At 37.1% G+C, this 26,899-nt stretch overlaps 1 protein-coding gene across 2 annotated transcripts in view; it reads left to right on the top strand.

Annotated features, from left to right (window-relative positions):
- Positions 1-4,970: 4,970 nt before the first annotated feature.
- The window catches only part of LOC136676304 (multiple C2 and transmembrane domain-containing protein 1-like), a 102,195-nt gene continuing 80,266 nt past the window's right edge, over positions 4,971-26,899 (top strand). For both annotated transcript variants that reach the window (XM_066653197.1, XM_066653198.1), the window contains exons 1-5: positions 4,971-5,083; positions 21,147-21,289; positions 22,540-22,619; positions 22,991-23,102; positions 25,532-25,570. In XM_066653197.1, the coding sequence (XP_066509294.1) occupies positions 5,023-5,083; positions 21,147-21,289; positions 22,540-22,619; positions 22,991-23,102; positions 25,532-25,570 (435 nt within the window). In that variant the 5' untranslated portion in view covers positions 4,971-5,022. The remainder of the gene's footprint in view (positions 5,084-21,146; positions 21,290-22,539; positions 22,620-22,990; positions 23,103-25,531; positions 25,571-26,899) is intronic.

Below are 26,899 nucleotides of genomic sequence, written 5' to 3'. Positions count from 1 at the left end.
CACTCTCAGGCAAACCACTGACACATTTTACAGTGATGCCTGTGCAAATACATGGCATATTCTCTCATCTGAATAAGTGGAAATATACAAAACAAGCCTGGATATCCAAATCAGAATTTAAATCACAGTTTATTACCAACATTACCTCCCCACTGTGTCTACAGTCATAACACTAGTGTGGCATGGAAAACATGCACCGGCCTAATAATGACTAACTCTCACAGTGAAAACACTGGAGACTTCTGGATGTACAGTACAGTTCTAATAACGTTGTATGAGTTTGCCCAAGAATTCTTAATTAGCATAGTGCAATGATTCTCAGTCCTGGTCCTGGTGGGCCTCTGCCCTGCATATTGTCCTCACTCTGTCACACCCACTTCAACTTCGAAAGCCATTGTTAATGAACTCATTAGCTATATCAGCTGTGTTGGGAGCAGAGAGAAAAAAAAAAGTACACTTGTGTAGTGTGATGTTGTGGTTGATGCTGTTTATGGGTCAGTTGAGTTACTTACACCCACCAATATTAGTTTTGCTGAAAAAGGCATTTAAGAAGAAAATGAGGCTGACATAGGGTCCAATTAATTAAATTAGCTAGATTTCTAATTAAATGCTGAGACTGAGCAGGACAAATCATGGATATTGTTAGATTAATGAACAAACTGGGGGCAGGATTGGCCTAATGGTTAGACGACTGGGCTTGGAACCGGAAGGTCGCTGGTTTGATCCCCAGGACCGGTGGGAACATCCATGACTGAAGTGCCCTTGAGCAAGGCTCTGAACCCCAAAACACTCCTTGGGCGCTGGGGATGGCCGCATCCTTTTCAGTCACTCGCCAGTAAATCATTCTGCTTAGCAATTAAAGTGATAAACACCAAATTCTTACAATGATTCTGATAACTTAATGAACAGATTTTTATACTGACACCTACTGGGTCTGTCAGTGATGGTGTACCGAACCTATTTTGAACATGGCTGCCTTTTTGTAGAGATCCTGCTGTATAGAGCATAAACTGATTCATGTAGGTCTACAAAATTTTGATTCTTCATATCATGTGAATTGCACTTTATAGAAATAATGTTAAAACAATAATACTTTCGCTATTTTTTGTTTGCTAACAATGATTAATGCTCTTTTAATATACACTTTTGAAACCACTCTCAATTATAGAATGTATTACTATGTATCACTATGAATTTGATTTGAAATGCAAAAACTCTGATAATACTTATGATGAGAAATGAGTATCAGGGCAGAAACATACTTCATGCAATTCTCCAATGTATATAAGGCCCTTCTAAAATATTTGGTGTCAGATTGGATTGGGAACAGACCAGACTGGCAACAGTCACAGACTGGACTGAGAACAGACTGAATTGGGTACAGAATGAACTGGCTATAGACTGAACTGGTGACAAACTGATGACCAAGCTGTGCCCGTGCTTTACTGCATGCACGTGAGGAAACTTCTGAACCTCCAGTTTCCAAACTTCACATCATCCTGAGATGGAATGCAATCACCCAGTTGTACTCATACATGATCCTGTGTATGTGTAAATAAACTCCAGTCAACGCCGAACTCCAGTCTCCTCACTCTTCAATGCCGAATTTCTAACACTACTCTGGGCTCAACACTGCAGAAAAGGCATTTTGAAACCTTTTGAGACCTTGTCACTTTCTCTCTACCACTTCCTCACTTGACGATTCTTTTTCTCTCTTCCTCTGTATTCAGGTACGTGCACAGATAGACCCCTAGTGGTGCTCAAGCGCCTGCCCTTTTGCCCTGGATGAGAAAAGTGCCCTTTCTTCATTCATCAATATTTAAAAATAAAAATTACCCTCTCAGAAGTGTTTAATAAAATGTTTTGATATCTGATGGGCATGTATTTGAATTCTTGTGAGAATTCTGCCCTGATCTGATCCGCGGCAGGCTTCTCCTCTGACCCACAGCATCAGACAGACAGGTAAATACAGTGTTTGTGCAGTCCCTGAACTAGGTGCAAAATTAACCACAAAGTTTAACATTACAGTGTTGCTGAAAACATTACATGGCTACATTTAATTTAAAAAATAAAAGAGTTTGGGGGTGTCACACCCGCTTAAAACACTTGCCTTTTCACACAAAGAGCATATATGCATAACCTCTATTCATAAATAAAATAAAAATATCTGTGCCTGTGCCTGTTTTGTATTCTTCTAATTTTGCTTTCTCTGCTTCCCTCTTAATCACTATTTCCTCTCTATACCTTTCCACTTCTTCCTGTTTCCATCTCTCTTTACCCCACCTTTCATTTTGTCTTCCTTCTACTTAATTTACTCCCCATCAATCTCTATTCCACAACCTGCCCCCCCACCCCCACTCCCTCTCTCGCAATCACTCACTTGCACTTTTTAAAGCCAAAATTATTTTTCAATTATTTGAAAAATAACCATCTTAGGTCCCTGTAGAACAGTGAATATAAATGAGATTTCATGCAGAAACCTTTAAGGACATTAATAAAAAAAAATCTTTCACCTTTTGTGAGTTATTTCTAGCACCTATTTTAAAGTCATGAATCTCATTTACAAAAACTGTTCTCTAAAGAAATGTACATTCAGAGATTTTATGGCACCACACAGACAGCCCTTTTTTGACCTGTAGTTATAAGGGTGTTCAGACACTGAGCTGAATCCCCACACATTTCCTGCAACAGAGTGTGTGCTGGATTTTGCAGCAGCATTTACTGGCTCGTTGATGTGTAACTGAATGATCCCTGGTCACGCACACACACACACATCTACTTCAATTACACACCCAGACTGCAGACTTTATGGAAACACAAAAAGTCAAAAAGATCTTTGGTTTTAGTTTTGGTTAAACCTCAATAGACCTCTGTGTTCTGATGATTAACCCAATAGAGATGTAGATTAATCCAATGGAGATGTACAGCTTGCTTGAATACCTGGTATCTGTTAAACTGCTAATAGGTTTCAGTCTGGGTCTCACTTAAGATCAGACTGGACTGTTTGAACCAGCCCTTTAATCATGTTATTCACATGCCTGATAACATATATTAGTCAAAACAAGTAAGTAAAATTTATTTATACAGCACTTTTCACAGACAAAAAACACACATACTTTACAAAGACACGACACAAAATAAAATAAAATAAAATAAAATAAAATAAAAAAAACATTTTTTTTTATTTTATCAAAGTCTTTTCCAATTATCCAAATGCCTGCTTAAAAAAGTCTAAGAGTCCACAGAATCAACCAATCTTTAAGCGAGAACGTGGAACAGACAGTAAATTTAAATGACTCGACCTAAGAGAACGTGTTGATTTATATGGGTGAAACAGATCAACCACATACAGAGGAGCCTGACCATGCTGTTGAAGCACATTATGATATTATGCCTGTATCATGCAGCATTGCTTATAATGATATAAAAAGCTTGTTTGCAGAATTGTGTTCCAGGAGCATTCCAACTCTTAAAAATATTCTTCTAAAAATAATTTAAGAAGGGCTTTAACATCTTATGTAAATGCTATCTTTGTCTCGGAGGAAATATCTGTAGAGATACCAATCACGACAGCAGTCAAATTTTCAAACTTGTCATCTCAGCTACTTCTTCTGAATTTAGATGTCTGATGTCCTTGCTAGGGGATGTGAATGTTCTACAGGAGCCTCACTACAGCAGGTTTAGAGCTTCTGCTAATGCTAGAGCCTGTACATTAACTAAACAGCAAGTTTAGGCTCATGCTGTGATGTGATGTTTCCTTGTATGCGATGGATGTAGACGAATGGTGGAAGTCCTGTTGCTGTAGAGGTTTCTCAAACCTGTGGTTCCAGTAGGTGTTACACCCAGCCTAATAATCTAACAGCAGACTGAAGAGAGGTTTTCGTCCAACAGGAATTGTGCTTATTTCACTTACTGCATCCTCAGTGTGGGCAGTATGATGAGTCGTTTTTGTTATTGTGATAAGAAATGTCCATTGTCTACATTATGGTTGCCATGGAAACGAGACACTGGAGGGTCTGTTTCTGTGGTTTTGAACACATAACACTACTGTGTCAAAAGTGTAAAAAAATAAAAATAAATGAACAATACAAAGGAAAACCCAAAGAACACATCTCCATTATAATAATTTTACAAGAAAAACAAAATTTTCTTTGCTACTAAGGTAGATTAAAGTAATATTTATTTTATTAATAGTGCTTTTGTAGTATTTCCATTGGCCCATTCCAAGGACAGACACTGTTCAAACATAAAATTAAAAAATGCATAAAAACTGGAAACAACTTCAACATAACTACAGAAAATACATAATAGCACAAACATTGGGTTATATTTATGTATATTTTTATGTTTGTTTGATTTCCCCCTTTAATCTCTTTATAAATAATTTATTTTTTCCACATTTAAAAATTCTGTCATAAATATGAAGTACCCTTAAATATATTGTGTAAATTTTCTATTTGAGTGTTTATATTTCTCCCATTACACCCATCACTGGCGTTTCTTCTGTCTTCTCCCTTGAGGGTTTATTACATGAGGAAGTGATGGGTGTTGGCAGTTCCTGTCAAACAACCAGAAATGTGATCCTTATTATAACATATGTCCCACAAATTTCCTCCCAACTCTAAACAAGTTTGCTTTCTAGTAATATATTAGCCATGGCAGTTATATCAGTGTTAATATCACAATGTGTAGAAAAACTTTGAAGCCAAATTAATATTGTAATATTTTGTATTTAAATAAAATTATTCACCATTTTTATACTTTGATTATAGGTTCACAGTTCTGATATAACATATGTTAACAGCACTGCTTAACTGTAATGAGATAAATTAATAGTATACCAAGACTTATCACCTCTGGAGATGTACATGACTTCTGACTAAAATGGCTGATCCAGTATCTGCTGTGGTTCTGGTTACACCATGGACCCTCGAGACACTGACACATTCTCTGTCCCCTCTGCAGGGCATCAATATTGTGGGGCCAAGTAATGCAGAGCCACCGGCACCTGTCCACCCCGGGATGTACCAACTGGACATCGTGCTGAAGAAAGGGAACAATCTCGCCATCAGGGACAGAGGAGGTAGGCTACTTTCATGTCTGCTTCTGTGAGATCAAGTTTGTTTATTTATCATTTTGTTGCTCTTAGTTTTTACACTGTTTTTGCCATTAAAATGGATTTATAAAACTTCTTCTGTTGTTGATGACTGCCTTGTATTGACCTTTGTTCAAAAAGAAGTCCAGTCTATAACATATTTATAACTTAAACTAATTGCAGATTGAAATGCAGATATATGTTAATGCACTTGTCTTTGTGACATCAGAGGTCTTTATGCTTATAAATTCAGAACACTTGTTTTTGATGCTTGGTTTTCCAACATGAGCCCATTAAAAATTATGTTGTATAACATTTAATTATTTTACTTATACTTAATTAAATTTAATTGTTTCATTATTTTAGTTTTGTATAATATTTAATTATTTGTGGAATACAGGGATTTCTTTTGACAGGGATGGTTTGATTCTGATTACATAGTTAGGTACTTCAAACAGGTTCTGGGCGATTTGACTGCAGATCAGTATCACAATTAATCAAACATTTTACCTTGATTAAGATTAAAGAACGATGTTTTAGTTTTTTGCTTTCGTTGTTCAAGGCTTGTTCTGTGAATGTGCTGAAGTGTTACAGCTGGAATATTGTTATCTAATATTACTGGGAGCTTGTCAGTCTCTTTTTGGAGCCATGCACAGTTCATATTTGGTGATGGGTTTGTGATGGGACTGGTGGTATTACCCTTGGTCACTGAAACCAAGGGTAATGGTTTTTGGTCCGAGTTTACATTTGACATCTTGATGTTCAGTGTCGTCTTCACTAAAATCAAACATGTCAAATGACATTTTTGAATAGTCCGCCATGTTCTTTAGGTCCTCCTGAGGCAGATTGAATGGGGCAGAATCACACAGTAGTATGCTTTTAAGGGGACAGTACATGGACGCAGAGTAATCTGAATTATGGAATAGTATGATAAGAAATTCCGAATGGTGATTTTGATTCACTTCCAATCAATTGCCCAGCCTTAGTTTAAACCCACTGTGGACTATTTTTGTCCTTATTGTTGTTGTCCTTGTTTAGAGTTTAGTAGACAACACATCATGAAATCAATACTAGTCTGATTAAATCAAATGGCCAGGGGCATACACTATCTCCAGAGTGCCTGCATTCATTTGCATCTGACCAGACATTTGACAGGTGGCATTGATGGATAACTTGTACGTTTCGCCCATTATGGTTTTACTGGTCTGAGCAGCTCTTGAGTCATAGAGGAGCCATGTGTTAAGGAGTGCATTTCAGACAGTGTAAGTGTCAGTGCCATGGGGATTGTTTTGACTGCTGGACCACTAATGGGCTCATTATCAGCTGACAGTATGCTACAGCATAAACTGTCCAGACACAGTCCAATCTCATATGTGCACACACACCTATAGTTAAATAATTAGAAAAAAAAATTAGCTGACTGTCCAAATTCAAGAAACACAAGCAAAATCGTTTAGGGGAGACTTGGGTTATGGTTTAGGGACATTCTATATCACTGATGCTTTTGCAAATATAAAGATAAATCATTGCTTATTCTTTCATTTGAGTTACTAAAAACTCTCAATGGAAATATTTTCAGAAAATAAACATTCGCTTTCCTCAGCCATGCATAATTTATCCTTTTTTTTTAAATCCACCAGTGATGGCTTCAATAAATGATTATCCCCAGTGGTATGTGGCTGTACCTCTAAATACAGTAGATGTTGGCATTTACTGTGTATTTACTGTGTAATTTACTGGATCCGACCTAATGTCTTATTGGTGACACATTAAGAGGCTTTACCATTGTCCACTTTAATGCACTAATATATATCCCCAGAGTAGCTGGACTGCATGACTGTCGATGCTTGGCTGTAAAATGTCTCAGCAGGTGGAAAGCTTCATTTAATGTTGAAAAATCATTGATAGTTGCTGAGCAAATATGTGTAAATATTAAAAATGGAATTAAATTGTTTTATTCTTGTTTTATTTATTTTTTAATCTTGAGTGAAGGAAAACTTTGTGACTATAACTCTTATTTTACTGTTATTTTAAAGAATTAAACATTGATACGATGCATGCAAGGTATCCAGTGCATGGCTGTGTTTTTAAACCATTAGAATAAATTTATTTGATGATTTGGTAATGTTTTTAATGTATCACAATAATTGTGATAACAGGCTTAAGTCTCATAAGGCTTCAATCCCAATTCACAGAGAAGAGTGGAGTAAAAATTTTGAATTAAAGGCTTTTATCTCATCACTTCAACATTATAATACATGATGGAGTATATATGTGCCCTCCCAGCCCATTAACTCTATTCTATCAGGTCAAACACAATGAGTGACAGTGGAAGGTCTGCTACATCTTTTTACTGGAGCTATTCTGCAACCCACCTGAGCCTGTCCTGACCTGGACGTGATTCATCTTTGCCTGCATGAGAGCTCATTTTCTGCCAAAACACAAGTGATGCTGCCAGCCTCCTCCACGCTTCCAGCACTGCCGTAGTTTTGGCGAGAAATATAAACTGTTCTTCATACCATCTTGTCTCTTTTTCCTCACTGTCTGTCAGAAAAAGATTAGAATTTCTAACAGTGTTGTGAATTCTCACATCAGAATGCCAGATATATTGTGATACCTAGTCATGGTTGGCATGGACATATAACAACGTGGCATGATGTTGTTAAGGGGAAAAGAAATAGAACGATATTTTTGAAGGCTGTGAGATTTTGCATTGCACGTGGTGTCTGTTATATTTCAGAACTTCCTGTCTGAGGAAGAATACAGTAGTTAGGCTGTGTCATGTCTTAGTATTTCAGCTGCTGTTTGTTGTTATTTATTTCAGGAGCTGATGCCTACCTTGTTCTTTTATCTAAAAATTTGAACATATCTAAGGTTTTCCCGAGGGAGGGAGAGAGACAGAGAGACAGAAAGACAGAGAGAGAATCAGAGAGTCAATTCTCTTCCTAGTTTGCAGGCTCTAGCTCACTTTCATAAAGTCTATCAGCCCCATGTCACTGTTAATACTCTCAGCATGACAGATAATATCAGTAACTGCAAAAGAAATAAGACATAAGGGCAATGTTGAGTTCTGTGATTACGTCTATCATTTTTAACTCAATTTAAGCTAAAAATAGAATAATCTATTAAAATATACAATTTGTGTAATCTGTAATAATTTCCAATAACTATAATCCACCTGTTTGTTTTACGTATTGTTAAAAACCCATGCTGATAAACTCACTCACATTTAGCAGGCTGGGTATCTTTCATGAGAGGTAGCTATTTCCACTGCTGAATTGTTTTAATAATAAGGTGGGATGAATGTTGCCTTTCCTTTATTTCTAAAATAGCCATTTGAAATTAGGCTCTTTGATAGAAATATCATAAAAAACACCAAGTGTCACACCCTCGTCTCGTCATGTCTGTTTTCCCCGGTCATGTGCTCTTTCTCAGCACATGGCTTTGTTTGTTATTGTCCTTGTCTCCGCCCCTGTCTCCGCCTTTGTTCCGCCTCCTCGTCTGTCATGTGTTAACCCGTCCTCCTCGTTATCTGTCTCAGGTGCGTCTCGTCAGTGTCTTGTATTTAAGTTCTCTTCCTACACTTCCTGTTTGTTGGTCATTTGTTCTTTGTACTTTGTCATGTCAATCGTGTTATCAAGTCTGTCTCTGTAAGTTTCTCCGTTATTGGTTTCCACGTTGTCGTTTCATTTCCTGTCGTTTCGTTCTTTAGTCTGTCTGTCCCGTTTGCCCTAATTAGCTCCTCGTGTCCCGTTTAGCCTGCTTGGCTCCCCGTTTCTTGTCTTTTTGTTAAAGTCTCTTTGTTTTGTTATTATTTGTAAATTAAAGTTTATCTGTGCTTTAGCGTGTGTGTCCGCTCCGTCAGTCCGCCCCTCGTTCCTGACACCAAGTCTGTTTCTCACATTTAGAACACTGGACAAGGGCAGCTATAATATTGCTGAATGTTTTGAAGAACCTGTTAAAATGCTGTGTTGGAAATAGAAATATTCATATGCACACTTAAAGCAAAATGTCACAAAGGACACTGGAAACAGGTACTGCTGTAAGCATGCAGTAATACTGTCATACTGTCTACATCAAGCCTGCAGTCATTGATCATGGAGATAGAAGCAGTTCATTAAATAGTTTAGAACACTGTGTGCGACAGACTCAGCCAACCTCATGAAAACAGGTCACATTATCTCATGAAACATTAATAGTTGTTTTGTTGAACTTTTTCAAGAGCGGATAATGACTCATTCTGTCCTGCATAGAATATGAATCATAAACAGTGATTCTTCTCTTTGTAATAGTTTGTTTGTTCATGCTGACCTGTTTTTTTTTTTAATCTAATTTGGTAATAAAATATAACTCATTTGAATTCCATTGGTCTGTAAATGATGATTAGGCTGTAATGGCTGTGTTCAGCAGTTTGCGGTGTGTTGCTCTTTGGAAAGTGAGATGGACCGCGTGTGGAAGATTTAGTCTCATGTTTCATGAACAGCTGTAGGATCTTATAACCTGTAATGATGGTGAGTTGAAGCTATTATGAATATGCTTGTTGTCACTATTTGTTCTCTAATTTGGGTCTGATATTTCACTGCTGGCAGATACTAAAGAGAGGCTGACGGGTGAAAAGGCTCTTCTATGTGTGCATGAGTCAGAGTTACAAAGTTGTATGGTGGGCAGTGAGACAAAATTTTAATGACATGAAACTTTTTACTGTAATATGTAGTTTTATATGATTTTAAAAACTTTTCTCAGATAATTATTGCACCCTGAAAGAGCAGACTATTTAGATGACGTTGGATTTCTGTATTAGAATGTCTTCATTCTGATTTTCTACTGCAGACCTGACTCTTTTCAAATACGCTTTCTACATTTTACAATAAAAAATAAGATACTGAGATCCTCCTTAAATTCTAATTCCTAAGGAAAGAAGTTTTAAAAACATAAAGAATAGAATTAAATTCTTGACTGAAGCTATTTAAGAAAGATGAAAAGAAAGAAGTTACCAAGTGTTAACTGTAGGTTCACACAGGTTATATCCCATTTGTATTAGTTCTTCAGATGTATTGAATATTCCAATAATATTATATATATATATATATATATATATATATATATATATATATATATATATATATATATATATATATATATATATATATATACTGCACCTGGTAATTATTCATTCGTTCATTCATTATCTGTAAGCGCTTATCCATTTCAGGGTCGCGTGGGTCTAGAGCCTACCTGGAATCATTGGGCGCAAGGCGGGAATACACCCTGGAGGGGGCGCCAGTCCTTCACAGGGCAACACACACTCACACACTCACACCTACGGACACTTTTGAGTCACCAATCCACCTACCAACGTGTGTTTTTGGACTGTGGGAGGAAACCGGCGCACCCAGAAGAAACCCATGTGGACACGGGGAGAACACACCACACTCCTCACAGACCGGGCAATTAATAGAAAAATAATCTAAATTGACATTCAGAACTTCTAATCGACTTTATGAATTATATCAATTATATTTAACTGTTTTTTTTTTTCTGTTATGTCCCCACTACACTGTCCTTTTAAAACCACGCTATCAAGCTGTAGTCACATGATTCTACACGTCTGCCACATGGTGGCAACCTAAATTGAGGTTGAGTAAGCGACTTGAGCAAGTACCAAAGAAAAACACAGTGTCTGTGGTTTGGACGTCCTGTGTTTCGACTATAACTAAGACAACACTGACCAAAAAGTCAAATGCAAACACTGAGAAAAAACAGTTTCAGTGATCAAAGCACAATCACAGAGCAAATAAAAACAGTGGTCAGAAAACAGAGGAACAAGCTCCCAGCAACATTAGAAAAAATATCCCAGCTTTAATACTGGAGCATATGAGGGTCAAAAATACAAAAACAAAACAATTGTTCATTAATCCTAATCTTGCTAAAATGTACAATTAATCGTGATATTGATTTGCGCTTATATCACAGAGCACTAATATATTAGTATATACATATATAGTATATAGTATACAATACAATGCGTATCTCCTTAGTTGCGTGCTCAGTGGAAGGAGAAAATCTTTTGCAGAAGAAATTTTATTGGACCTAACTGCAGATACATTCCATGAGTGCCAAAGCTAGGGGCTATTACTGGGCCCCTAGAGGTCCTGAGCTGAGTTTCGGAGCTCTGTAGGGGATCATGGGGATCTCAGCTGTGTGCTCCAAGTTCCAAATTTCTTTCCGATGAGACTAATCACCCAGTACACTGACTCACATAGGGAATTGAATTGAAAAATTTTAGCTTAATTATGACTCAGTATGCATTATTCAATGACCTTTTTATAGCTCTTGTGGCATGTCATGATTTTATGGGAAGTATAATTATAAATGTTCAGAGAAGTCTTGTATTCTAGTTGAATGATGGGCTTCATTTGCTGGGCTTTGAATTATTTTTATAATTATTATTTTCTTTTTGGTCCTCATTTGTTTCTTTGTGTATTTATCAGGTCTACCTTGAAAGAATTGCCGGTGTATGATTTCACATTAACTATCTTTTGGTTTTTTTAATCATTTAAATTCAGAATTCATATAACACATTCTGTCATGCAGAGGCAATCAGTTTCCCAAATGAAGGATGTTTTGTTGTTCATTAGACTCTAAATATGGAGGCCTATTCTTTTTGTGAGTGGTCAGTAGGGATCCCTCCCTAGTGCAGGAAGACGTGGTCTCTGTTAGAACAGACTGATAAAAGCCCACCTAACCATTTCAGTCATGATTAGAGTTCAGTGATCAGAGATCTACAGCCACTAATGCAAAGGGTGTGAAGAAAGACACAATAATGGGGGTGGGGAAGTATTTGTGTGCTAAGGTCAGGTTATCAATGGTAAAGTGTGTATGAGTGTGTATATGATTACTGTTTGATTTTGAGAACCTCAGAAGTACAACATCAGAACCAAGTTCCCAATTATGTTGTCCTGAAATTTTTGAGAAACAGGCATGTTAATACCTGAGAGGGTATAGTTATGTCTGAGTGAACATGTCCTAGAGGAACTGGTACTGTTTACAACCCTTGTTCTCACCTGTCCACTTCTATGTCATTCATAATCATCACAATATTGAGCATTTCATGCTTTATTACATCAATAAATGTATATGAAATGCATCAGAGCAGCTGATTGTGGTCAAGATGTCATCTCGTTTGGGGATCTGGCTTGTTATAGGCACATTACTGAGCGGTTTACCACAGAAACTTTAACTTAGATTGGTCCAGCTTGTATTGAATTCTCAAGCAGCAGCAAGAGGCTGTGTGTAGTCCATGAAGCATTTCATGTTTCTGAATGAACAGTATTTTTTTGGAGACATTGCAGCACAGTACCCAGATCTGACTGTTAATACAGTAATTATTCAGTTAAACAACTGAATGTTAAGTCTTTCCTGAAAGCTTTGGACAGTCATTGTTTTCTTTAACATTTGGCCTCTGACCAGTGTTGACACCTAAATGTAACACTTTGTTTCCATCATTTAACATTCAGTTTTTAATTATATCTAGCAAATTTTGGCTTGTGTGCTACTTGCGTTTTATTATGAACTCTTAAAAAATTACCAATTTATCACTAGGATGTGCATTTGTGGATTGATCCACCTCTCAAAGTAATATAAGGCCTGCTTGTCCTCGCTTTCCAATTCATTATTCAGGAGCCATTAGCTGGGCTTTCCAGCACTAACTACTCTGATGTGGCCCATTAGGTCAACATCTGGGTTGTATACCCTTTTTTAAGACTGACAATGTGTGTCGAAATGTCCTGGAGTCATTACAGCCATCAGTGAGGGCTATCGGCCATATGCTGTCTTCTCAAGTTTGGACCTAAAGCCTTTAATAATCTTTACTTTGCTAGTACGGACCACGCCCATAGAGGTTGAAACGGGGAGGTGAACTCAGAAGTCTTTGGGGAGGAGTTCAGGGTGGCTTATGAATGCGTGTGAAGCCAGACCCCCTGTTGGATAAATGAATATGAGAAAAGGGTGGAGACGGGGTGGAGGTGGGAGCAAGTTTTTTAAAACAGGAGGCTCGGTGGGTTTGATAGTGGCCGAACACTGCTCCGAATATGGGGATCAGCAGGAATGACCCAGTGCGGAGGAGCGAGCTGGCGTAGTGAAGCAGTCGAATCGAGATCTGTCTCCTGAACTAAATGAAGCGAGTTTGTCTGACGCGGAAATGACGTGAATTTGCGGGGTATATATAGGGCTGAGAGGAGGAGTTTGGCTGTGGTCCTACTCCCAAAATTATGTTATTAAATATCTACAATTTGTGACTAACTCAAGGACAAGTTATTATAATTTAATATAGTTAAATATTTAAATAACAAATCCTGATTAACTGGAGCGAAGTGCTATGCCAAATTGTTCACTGTTCCTTTTGAAGTTTTGTTACTGGCAATAAAATTCTCCACATTTCTAATTAATCCATATACTCCAAGAATGCTGGCATTATAATGGCAATGTTTTAAACCCATTCCTAATTGAAATGCTGAATTTCTGGGTCCATTTTGTTGGCTTGTCTGTTCTGCTATGCCATACAGCACATCTTTTTTTACTGTAACTCCTGGCTAATCTGTAAAATTATGTCCCTATATACAGTTTCAACACATGACTATGGTTCCAAATATAATGTGTTATCCTCTGCCATAGATAAACATTTACTGCAATACTGTTACACACAAATACAGTATGCCAAAGTAGTGCCTTGAAATATCTAGTGGCATATTGCTATGTCATATGTAGGTTTGTTATACTGCTGGTTTTGTCACTGTGCTAAAGTCTGAGTCAGTTTTCAGAGATGTGCAAACATTTCAGCTGCAGTGAGGCTTGAAAGTGGTGCAGAGATTGGTCGTGTATTTTAGAAGGGATGTATCATTGTATCAGTCTGAGAGAGGGAATCTTGTTCTCAGTTTTTGCTTAAAGCATTAACACACTGCCCCTTTGTGGCCATGTGATGTATGTGAGTGAATGGCCACTGTGATTTAAAAGTGATAATCATTGTTAATCCTGACAGTTTTGACCTGTGTTTAGATATTTTGGTCCCACAGAGGTGCTGGTCTAGAAGTGTCTTGTGCAATGATGCACTAGAGAAAAACTTACTGATTACTTTACTGTGAAAATAACCAAATGCTGCAACATCTGCACAAGATAATGATTTATTTTAATTACTCTCCAGAATGTTTTCTGTGAAAGTTTGTTTATGTAGGAAATGTGGGTGGGATTTCTCTTTAATTTGGTATCTATATGCTATTCACTGAGAAACTGGCAACAATATTATTTCTATGTGAGGCATTGTGGCATTAGACAAAGTGTATTTATTGTACAATCACTGTACGAACTGTGTCGATTTTGGGGTAAAATTTTATTAAAACAATCACATTAATTTTTATGTAAAATACTGAAATACACTTTACGTAGCTGCTTTAGTTAAGCACTAAATGAAAGTGGCTGGACTCCCAAAAAATAAATAAATAAATAAATAAATAGTGGTAATCAATGCCGTGCTTCAGGAGAGAGTCTATAGAGAAGTTTTAGCTGATTTGCAGCTGGTCGCCACTTTGAAAAGAAGTCTATGAATTGTGGCAGAACAGTGGTTAGCAAATCAATATTTAGTTAATAATTAAGTCTATAAAATCAGCTGTTGTTTTTCTTCACCTAAAGGCAGTATTCCTTTTTTTTTAATCGTGTAATTAATTTTTTATAATTAATTTATGTCCACTGTCTGTAGCAGCATCGCAAAGGATTCAACGTTATGGAATCAACTGTCTGTTAATATAAAAGAACAACAACAAAAAAAACCCAATAGCATTAAACTTTCTAATTTGATTTGTACTAGAAAATGTGCAACATCACTTCATGTACAATACCAATATCTGTACTGTTACAGACATTGAGAGTATCTGCTCATTCTCTGTTTCTTGCGGTATTTTGAAAAAGCCTGCCACAGATGTTTCATTAAGACCCCGGGGAACTGTGTTAACATGTGGAAAAAGTCGTTTTTAGATGTCCGCTTATAAAAGAGCCATTTTAAATTGAAGCCCTTCTCTTAAGTTGAGCATCTTATACCAGGCTATCGCGCTCAAACTACTCAATTACATCCCTACCCCAAAGGAAGAAATATACGGCTACCATCACATCACATTATGAGTGTTCAATTTTATGCTAGATTTGTTTTGAATTGGAAAATTGGAATTTGGATTGAATTCGCTATTTTTCACGCCAATATCCCATTCAGGATTTTTCTGCTCTCATTGGCCATAGGCTGGTTCTCCTCAGTACTAATATGGAACACCAAATTTTAACTGAAGATAGTGACAATAGGTTTTGCAACACATTATTTCATCTAAGCTCGCTAGTGCAAATTTTTGTCAAAGTTCAATCGAGTTTAGTAATTTTCTTACTGTAATATGCTAATGTATTATATTCATTATTTTCATATTACAAACATGAAATGGTACACTAATTAAATGCTGTATTTTACCATCTAAAAAATTACAATGTATAAATAGAAATGTTGAGGAATGTTTTAAATATATTATTTTTGAAATATGCGTAACACATTAATTGCTTTCACATCTGCAGTCCATCATGGCAGTGCACAACCTAGATGTACAGTCTCTATGTAAGAAGTGGTTGGCTGTGGTGATGCGTGTGGAGTTTAATTTCATGCTGTTCCGCCTGCAGGATGGATGGTGGCACTCTGCTTGGTTTATAGACAAATGCAGTGTGTAGTGTTGGAGCTGCTCTATGGCGCATGGCAGCCATGTGCGCATCGATTCTGGAGGAAGACAAGAAATAGTCCCTCTCTCTGACCCCGAAGTCACATTAAAATCCAGCCAATCGACTTATTGGATGAACCTTCAGTAGCTAATTGATCTGTCTGTGCTCTTGCTGATTTGTTTGGTGCCTTATGAATCATGTTTTGAAAAATCTATGAAATCAGTGAAAAGATTGACATCCTCAGAATATTCAGATATTTTGTGTTCAGTGTTTGAGAGGGGTACCTATCTTTTTATTCAATATCCTGCTCAATCATCTTGCCTTTGGTTTGCATTCACCACCTCTAATTCTCTGCGATAAGGTTTCTATCATGCACTTGTCATGTAGAGAGCAGCCAAGGGCAGTGGACTATAATATGCACCAAGTCCATGGACCTTAAACTGACTACAATCAGTCTACAAAAAAAAATACCTTTCCTTTGCCCTTTTCTTCATACATGTTGTTTAGCTGAAAATGGAAATGTATTCAAACAAAGGGAGTCTAATTAGCATTAAACATTCCTGAGACTGTGCTGCAGCTTCCGCTAACTTGCTCCCTAACTCGCACATACAGTGTGTGGCCTAGGAACAGAGTACACGCATTAACCAGAGCTTTATGGACGTGGTCTGGTCTAATTCGAGGTATAAAGCTGACAAACTGAGCTGTAGCTTCGCAATGCTTCATTGTATGTACATTTTTGTAGAGTGGTAGGCGCTTTTAAACTTCACTCTGGACTTTTATTTTGACAAGCCTGAATACTGGTGGAGTGCTGGGGGAGCACAGTTTTTTTTTTTTTTTTTACTGTGGTCACAGCTTGTTTTTTTTTTTTACTTATTCATACATATTTTATCTTTAGCCTTCTGCTAATTATTTGAAATGTTAACTTTAGAATACATTTGTGCATGCGTTTGGAACCAGATTGACATTTAAATTGAAAATACTGAAATTGAATACACCGCGACCCTGAACTGGATAAGCGGTTACAGATAATGAATGAATGAATGAAATTGAATATATTCAGATATTCTGATCCTGAACTGGTCACTCCAGGTATTTTTTCCATTTTCTGCCTGAAATTACATACTCAAATCTTGAGACAGTGAATAAACTAGAGGCAATTTTATAAAGTAATGTTACTGAAAAGCCTTCAGAATATTTAAAGATATTGAAATGAATTGTTAGTGGTCAAAGTATGATCCAAACAACAAAAAATGTTAGGCACGTTTCTAAATTTAATTTGGAATCTTCTTTGAAATCTTCCTTTGGAATCTTCAAAGACCCCAACTTCTCCATAAGGAAAATGATTCATTTTATTGCAGAAAAAAAAATTGTATTATCTAAGATTAATGGCAACATATTATATTTTAACTTCCTCGACTAATCTCATACACTTCTACAAATGACTTTTTACCCTCACGAAACAAGAAAAAAGTTGACTGACTCACCTAGGTTTATTCTGATATTTAGTCTTGTTTCTATCCCAGTACTCTTCCCCTTTAAGGCCAGGCTTGTTGGAAGGGGGAGTTTTCCATGATTGGATGTAGAATGAGCCCGCCTTCCTAACTCCCCTTCTTTTGTTTAAATGGTCTCAGTAGGGGAAGGGCAGACAGTGAAGGGGATCTAAGCTCGAATACTTATTTATTGTTTTGATAGTTGTTTGTCTGCGTCGTCTCTTGCGGTTCGCGTTTGTTAGGTGCTGACGCCTGGTTGCTTCCCCACCTCCTTGGTTGAGCATCGTCTCTGATTGGTCTACAGACTTGATGGGCGTGTTGTTAAAGCTGAGAGCCACATATTTTTTTATTTGTTGTATTTTATTTTGAACTGTTGCTTTTTTTCGTTTTTGCAAGTCCTCTTTACACAAACATGAGGGTTTTTTTTTTTTTTTTTTTTTGCGAGGAAGATATCTCCTGTATGGAATAATGAATTAATTTGTTTTTAGTTCAGTAGTCGTACATTTTAGAGTAGTGACTTACATTATCGGTGTCCAGTGAGTCCGCCCATTCTACTGATGTGTAATATGTACGTAAACAACTTAAAAGAACTGCAGCGGACTGAATGTGCATTAGTACGATCCAACGATCTCCCTGTGGTGGTGTATCGTAAACAAATTCTTGTTGATCTGATGTCAACATATCACACACCCTTACTTCAATACAATAAGATAATGAGTTTAGTAGAGTATCAGATTGATTCTGTCAACACATGGTATTGTTGTAAACCCAAAATGAAATGTCTATATACTGAAGTTGATGATTGGGAAAAATTGTTTAAATACAAAAGAACAGTGAGGTGAGTGACTTGAACAAGACACCTAACTCTCGATTTCCCCACTGGGCGCTGAGTACGTCTGCTCGCTTCTCCGAACTGCCCCTAGTCATAATAATCATTTACAGCCAACAAATAAACCTACTTCCAGCCCCTCACTTTTAGTTCTGGTTTAAACCACAATTGCTTTTAGTTCAATGTATAGGAACTGATTTTAAAATGTGTCAATTAGGAATTAGAATAAAATACTTTAGCATTGTTATTATTTGTAAAATTTATTTATTTATTTATTTTTTATTCCTTTTTCTGAATAATGTTTGAACATTTGAGCACTACTTTAATTTGATGAACAAGCAGCATTATTTTATATCTAGACCTGAAGGCTCCTGAAGAACTCTTAAGTGCATCTGGCCAGATGCATGTTAACGAACTGTAGCAGTGCAGTGCGTTGTGATGCTGATATAATGGAGCAGGTTCTCTCTAATCAAACAATATACTTCACTGTGAGGGTTTGATTTAAGGCCTGTGCAGAGTTATGGTAAGCACAGTATCAAAGGATGTGTGAATGGGTATCGTTACTGGAGTGTAATTACAGTGCGCGCACACACACACACACACACACACACACACACACACACACTGTTTATTGTTTGGCTTGTTCCCATCTCTGCAAGTCACTGCACAAACTCCAGGGTTACTGCAGGGCTTGTGGGACGTGATATGGATCTAAACTAGTAGAAGTTGATTATCTGTGTCACAAACAATGCTTTGAGTTTCCCAGTACTGACATTTGTCCTGGCCTAGCTGTTTTCCTCTGAGAACTCAATTCAATAGAAAAGACATACCTGTCACTGCCAACCAATCCATTTCATTTGAAGTTGCCAACTGGAGGAATCTGCACTGATAATGCCCTTTTCTGGACCTAATGTCATTTCCTCTGGGACCAGGCTCTTGTCCATTATGATGTATAGGGTTAGTGACTGTGTTGTTTTCTGATATACAATGGGCATGTGCAAATTATATATATATATATATATATATATATATATATATATATATATATATATATATATATATATATATATATATATATATATATATATAAACAACTGTTTTGGTTATGCTTCATCTAGTGACTAATTACTTTTGAATTTTTTATATACTGAATTTTCTTGCCGTCCATCCATCCATCCATGAAATGGGTATATAGTGACTAAGTGGAGACAATGGGCACTGCAGTTAATATAGTGGTCAGGTGACTGATGCAGATATGGCACAGGCTCAGAGGGTGTTGTAGGAGCTCACTGCCATCTACAGGCCAGTCTGAAGTATGGAAATGAAAAGAAAGAGCAAATTGGACTGGCTTGGGATGCACTGACCAACTGTGCATTGTCTGTTCCTGCATTGCGCCCAGTGGTATCAGGTAGGCTTTGGACCATGATCAGGAAAAAGCAATTGAAAATGAACAAATGGGTTAATTTGAACAGGGCTACCTGGAATTGTTGGGGGCAATGTGGGAACACCCTGGAAAAGGCACTAGTCCATCAGAAGGCACAGCACACTCACATATTCACACACACCTATAGGCACTTTTGAATAACCAGTCTACCTATCATCATGTGTTTTTGAATTGTGGGAGGAAACCCACACAGACACAGGAGGAACACACCCAACTCCTCACAGAGGCCCACGGCAGGGTTTGAAACGACTAACCCAGGACCCTGGAGCTGTCTGAAAGCATTGCTACCTGCAGTGCCACCATACTGACCTGATACAAATTCGTTGTTTGTTGTCCATATTGATAGTTTTTTGTACATACAACCAAACAAATGTGACTGAATAACAGAAGCTGCAATAAAACTGTATATTATGGTTCCTTCAGCACAGACCAATAAATGCAATTTATTTATATTTAGATATTTGTATTCGTATTCAGGAGCATAAATGAGTTCGGGGAGGCATGGTGGCACAGCAGGTAGTGTCACAGTCACACAGCTCCAGGGGCCTGGAGGTTGTGGGTTCGATTCCTGCTCCGGGTGACTGTCTGTGAGGAGTTGGTGTGTTCTCCCTGTGTCTGCGTGGGTTCCTCCGGGTGCTCCGGTGTGTTCCGGTAGGTGTGAGTGTGTGTGTGTGTGTTACCCTGTGAAGGACTGGCGCCCCCTCCAGGGTGTATTCCCGCCTTGCGCCCAATTATTCCAGGTAGGCTCTGGACCCACCGCGACCCTGAACTGGATAAGCGCTTACAGATAATGAATGAATAAATGAGTTCAAATGAGTTGGGCCTGTGGCCCAACTGAACAAATGTAGCAGAAGTTCAGTGCTTGCATTGAACCCAGACTTCATCCAGCACACACTTTACACCACATACAGCACTGTAAACAGACTTTTTCATTTGTCACTTATATATTGCTCTGCATTAATTTGCACATTCGGATGCACATTATGCACTTTAATCCACATCTATATGCCATGCGCACAGCTCACTTTTTATTTATTTTTTTACTTTTAATAAGTTTTATTCTTCTTGTGTCTTTATTACATTTTTAGCCTTAATTCTTTTTAGTTCAATATTATTTATTTTGAGAATGTCTATATATTTTATTTTATTGTATTTGATTCTATTTCTATTTCCTATTTTCTTTCTGCTTAACTTGTATTTTGTTAAAGGTGTTGGTCAGCCGTCAAAGCATTGTGTATGTGACAAATAAAGTTTGATTTGATTTGTTCATTGTTTTAATTTTTTTAAATAAAACCCAAGCCACAAGGAAAACAGTAAACAATGTAAGGCCTGGGTCTGTGAAGCACAGCTAAAATGCACTATTGATCTATTTGAAACTGTACATCATTTACTGAAGTAGACTCAGGTGAGGGTTTTACATTGAGACATGTCTCTGATGGATGTGTCACCATGATTCATGCTGCTTCATACAGTGATGTGCTCTCTGGTTGGATGGGAGCATTCATTCTTGCTCATACTCCTCTGTAATGTTTATTTGTGTTTTAGGCACCAGTGACCCCTATGTCAAGTTTAAGATTTCTGGGAAAGAGGTGTTCCGCAGCAAGATCATTCATAAGAACCTGAACCCAGTATGGGATGAAAAAGTCAGCCTTCTTTTGGACTGTTTAAGAGAACCTCTTTACGTAAAGGTAAGCTATAGGACAAACTAGACTGTGTGAATCTTAAATTAATTATATGTCAGCAGCTTATATATCACCTATAGATAAATGGAAAACATTCATTATTATCTGCTCAATAGTAAGGGAACAAGAGCAAATAGAAACTCAGAAAGCCTAGTTTTGCTGAACCATCATTATCCATATAGCCAATTTCACATGTGTTTCTGTCATTTCAAAAACAGGAAAGCCCAAAATACATACTCTTCGGAAAGTCTGGAGAAGCTTTGGTGCTTCATGTCAATATCTTTACATGTGGTTTTTATTATGTGATTGTGCTGTACAGAAAATATAGAGGACAGGACGAATAAATGCAGAAATGAAAAAAGTAGCAAAGTTTTTTTTCATAATATATAACTGGCATCAGTGTTTTTCTTGTTCATTTTATTTAAAAATAAACACTAGATGATCTACCACCAAAGAACAAAGAAGACCAAGAACATTTCAAGAAAAACAATTGCTTATTTATTCAATGTAACAGGTTAGAGTAAAGCATGTGACGTTTAATGAGGCTGTGTGCAGCTATATGGAGTTTTATAAACATACTAACACCACAAAATGTCTCCCCACCATTCCCTTTACAATATTTCAGACAAATACACACACATGAAATAAGACAATTTTAGCAGTCCTCCTCTCTGTGTGAGATTTAATACGTGTGTAAACGTTACAGAGTTCTGAGCCGCCCTGCTGAGCTTGTGAACTAACCAACACTGACTAATGTGTATGGTGTCGCACCAAACACAGCCCCAGAAACACACACAAACAGAGTATTATTTTTTGTGCTGTTTATTGGTTCCAGCTGAGAACAAAATTTTATGGTTCGCAAACCAGTTTATGTCAGTGGAAACACGCCAAACGCTTCCAAATTTAATTAACGAACTAGAATGTGAAATATGGCGGAACTAATAACAGACGGTGTAGTAGCGCCACCTTAAGTTCTCTCTTGGAAATACGGCTGAACTAACAGTTCCTAATAGTTCTTTCATGAACGTTTAAACATCAGTCAGCAGTCAGCCAGTTAGTCAGTCAATAAATGAAAATGCCTTTTCTAGGCTGGCCTGGTAGGCAGTCCGACAATAAAGAGAATAAAAATCAGTGCTTCTGATGCCATTGTTTCTTTTTCTGATTTCAGAATGAGGCTTCATAAGAAGTTTACATTCAAATCTCCCTCTCTCTCTCTCTCTCTCTCTCTCTCTCTCTCTCTCTCTCTCTGCCTGCAGGTCTTTGACTATGACTTTGGGCTGCAGGATGACTTTATGGGCTCTGCATATCTTTATCTGGAGTCCCTGGAGCACCAAAGGTCCTTCTGAGGCCTCTTGATAGTCTTATTCCACTGGCTTAGCCCATTTAAACTCAGCAACAACTTTTATTTGACACCACTATTTTATATTTTATTATTTTTATCTTTTTTTTAAAGATCTAAATATCCTTGTTTAAATAATATCTTATTTTATGGAGTACTGTTACTGAGTTTGAGAAAGTAATTATTTCTTAATATTACTAAACCTGTGTGATATGGGTTGCTAGTAGGCCATCACTATGAAAGAGTGAAACTGCCCTCTGGTGTTTGTTTTACTGTACTGCGACTATCAGAATAGTTTCAGTTCTTAATTAGTGTGTACTTTGTCTTGTGGATGTGTGCAAGCTATTATTTTGTTGTTGCTTGTTTAGGACCCTGGATGTGAACCTGGACCTCAAGGACCCACACTACCCTGACCATGACCTGGGTTCTCTGGAGCTGGCAGTCACTCTGACTCCTAAACAAGGGGACTTTAGGGAAGCTGTGAGTGCTCTCCTCCATCTTCCTTTTCTTTCTCTTGTCTATTTTTTCACTCTCTCCCCCATGACTGCTCCCTGTCCTCTGTGGCTTTGATGGTTAATTTGAAGGTCTATAACTAAACTGAAGCTTATATTAAACACCACAATGGTGTTATACTTTAAGATTCTATGGCTTTGTCCTATAATGAAGAGATTTTGATCCCCCAGTGATATGACATTAAATTACCCTTAGCATCTGATGAGTTGGGAAAAGTGCTAACCAAATATATCAGGCTATGTTCTGAATCTAGCCACTGATGAAATTCTGGAGGAGAATTCCACATGGAACAACGTAGTTGTTAATTCTTCATTTGTATAATCATAATTCTACATTATCAACAGAATGATAGTTAATAATAAGTTGACTGGTATCAGTTCTGTTTGTACATAAAGACTGGTGATAACAGCTAATGCCGCGATCACACTACGCAAATTTAGCTTGATTTTGACAAAATTTTGTCGTATCTGACGTATTTCCAGCATCTGATCCAAATATGAGCATCAGGAACAAGGAACAGTAGTTCTTGTAGTATGACATAACCAAAGATCAGTGATGTAGCGTCTGGAACGTCCCACGACACCCAGACGAAAAGTGTAGCATGTTAGCATTTTTGGATCTTTTTGCCTAGTCATACATCCCCATACTGTTCATACTGTCCTCAGGAACGGGTCCGCAATTGTTTTTTCTTCTTGAAACACTCAAAAGTGCCAGCATCACACACATTGCTTCTGGGGCCATAATTGAGTTTCTTGACCCGTCTCCTTGATGACGTCTGAACTCATGCAAGAATGCAAGTGTTGATTGGTCCATGTCAAACGTGTAGTTTTGCCAATCTTCCGACCAAGACATGGCATGAATTTATAGCAATAATCTAACATAGTGAAAGTCATGAAAAACTAAAATCTTATGTAGTGTGGTCCCAGCATGAATGCAAAACTGAATTTAAGAAAAATACAGTAGCAGTATTCTCACCATGTAACATTTACTATTATTTTAATAAATATCTATGAAACCTAAATGTATTTTCATTACGAAACTCAATTTATTAACTACAGTAATGCTTATGATTATTATTATTTAAATGAACACTTTTTAGTAAAACAGTCCTTATCCCTGTATTAACTTCAGTCTCTTATTATGACGGCAACATCATTGATTAAGTTTTTAGCTGATGGCCATTATGTGAATAATTAAATCACTGCTTCCTTTTGTTTTTAATTTTCAATAGCTTCACATCATTTGTAAGTGCTTGTTGTAAAAAATATATTAGTCTATTTAATCCAAGGAGGATGAAAAATAGACTCAGTGGGGTGGCTGAAGCTAAATAGGACCTGAAGTTTCCATATATCTGTAACTCAGAATTATGCCACACAGAGAAAATGCATTCATAAAAAGTTCCTGTGTTTTTTTTTGGGCAGTTTTGAAAGAGTGCAGTCATTTTAATTGAATTTAGTTCGGTCTCTCTCTGGACTTGGCTGTAGCTTTATGTTGAGATACGTATTGGATTTTTTATGTTTCATACTTTTCTGCTAGAATGTGTGATGTAATGATCTCATGGGGGAAATATCTAATGCTTTATTGTATTTATTTATGTTTTATGTCTTTTGTGACAGACTACATAAAGAATGAGAAGCAGTATTATCAAGTGTGTTAATTCAATATTATTGTATTTTATTTAATTTATTTTTATTAGCACCCTCTAGTGGCAGAGGAGGAATTCTGCTGATTCAATATTATAAACCAGTCATAAGGGTGCTTTTCAACTCTAAAGATTAAATGATAACATGATCCCAAATATCCATATAAATGTATGTAAAGTAGATTTATTTTGCTTTTTTCTATATGTGTGTGTGTGTGTGTGTGTGTGTGTGTGTGTGTGTGTGTGTTATTTTAAGCTCTGGATGGCAGTGCTTCCTTTATTTCTGTCATCGTGTGACTGATTGTGTGGTAGTTTCTGTAGTGGCTGCTGCCCCAGCTTCCCTTGGCTGCCCATTAAAAATAACCAAGGATCAGCCTTTAATATGTTTTGAAGACCACCTTATCATTTGAAGCCTTTAATGTAGGACTTTGCTAAAGAGTGTATAACACCTTTATGCTCCACTTTAGTAATGCATTACATTATTTATTTAAAAAAATAAATGTCTTGTCATACACTCAAATGGTGAAACTGCTTTCAGTGCCTGAGACACTGTTTTAATTTGCTTATGGTGTAAATACAAAGTGCTTGGTGTTACGTGCAGGTTAGAAAGGTGTTATAACACTCTTTAGTCAATGGTCTTTCCATTTAAGTGTGCTCCCCAGGGCAGAACTAAACTCAGACTAACAGGCTTTAACAGCCCCATCCCACTGAGAATGACAAGAGTGGCTATATAACCGCTTTGTCTCATTTACAGACCATGCTTTTGAGAAGGAGCTGGAAAAGATCCAGTAAGGTAATATTAGCATGATCTACCTATACTGATGCCCTTTTCTCCCTACACTCTGCAGTGCTCTGCTAAGACCTAAGGGGGCGTCAGTGTCTCTGTGCTCTGCTTTATTTATTTACTTATTTATTTTTTTATATTTGTTTTTTTAAAATCCTGGCCACTGTAACTTCCATTTCCAACCTTTATTTTTTTGCAAGCTGCAATATACAGGGGATGCAGTTATGACTGAATCCACACCTCCATCTTGTTTTAACCCCTTTTATTCCCAGGCTTTTCTAAGGCTCACTTTTTTAGAAATGATAAATCAGACATTTCACAAAATTGCCAGTATTATTAAATCATAGCCATGGGCTTTTCAAAACCCTTTAAAGGGGTTAATATACCATATAGAGATACAGCAAATAGCCTGATCAGATATGGACATATTCTGACTGTCCTATGTGTGTTGCAGCTAATGCGTGAGAAAATAAAGGTGCCCCTTTTTATTCTTTTGCCATTATTTCATATAGCGTAGGTTTTATAGCATAGGCCGTGCAAAAATGAGCATTTTTCTTTTGAAGGTATTAATTATTAGTGTTTTTAAACAGAATTGTTGTGATTGATTTATATAATAATTAATATGTAATGTATTTAAATTGACAATTAAAATGAATGAAATATAAAGTACTGTGCAAACTTAGAATGACATGACTAAATCACTGACGTATGTATGAATGTTTTTTTAAATGACATTGAACTGAATTTTGAATATGTGAATTATTTTTGTTCTTTGAATACTTCTGATATTTATCTGATTATATTATATTTGAATAATATTTATATGATCGGCAATAAACATGAAATTTTGAGGTGGTGAAATATTTAGATTGAAAAAATTCATACCCATAAAATCTTACAAATTCAGATGGTCAACTTCTGAATTTGACCATTTGAGAAGTTAACTTCCACAGAGAGATGGATCAGTGTTCTGTAGTGGCTGCTGACCCAGCTTCCCTTGGCTGCTCATCACAATTGACCAATGATCGGCCTGTAATATGCCTTGAAGACCACCTTACTATTTGATGCCTTTAATCTAGGACTTTGCTAAAGAGCATCTTCCACAGAGAGATGGATCAGTGTTTAACTGCACTGTTTCTGCCTTCTACACAGCTACACAGCTTTTCACAACATGTCAAAACTTCACCCACACAGCACCAGTGTGTGTGTTTTATATGAAGCGTCTGGACCTTACAGCACAGATTTATAATCAGATTTTGCAACAGAAATGTAAATATTTCTACATAAATTACTTCTTCCCAGTGATGCCCTTCCTTTATCAAGTATATATTGTACTGG

This window comes from Hoplias malabaricus, chromosome X2, assembly GCF_029633855.1.
Source record: "Hoplias malabaricus isolate fHopMal1 chromosome X2, fHopMal1.hap1, whole genome shotgun sequence".
Taxonomy (NCBI): domain Eukaryota; kingdom Metazoa; phylum Chordata; class Actinopteri; order Characiformes; family Erythrinidae; genus Hoplias; species Hoplias malabaricus.
The sequence above is the reverse complement of the archived record's forward strand: the minus strand, read 5'-3'. Positions and strand labels throughout refer to the sequence as shown.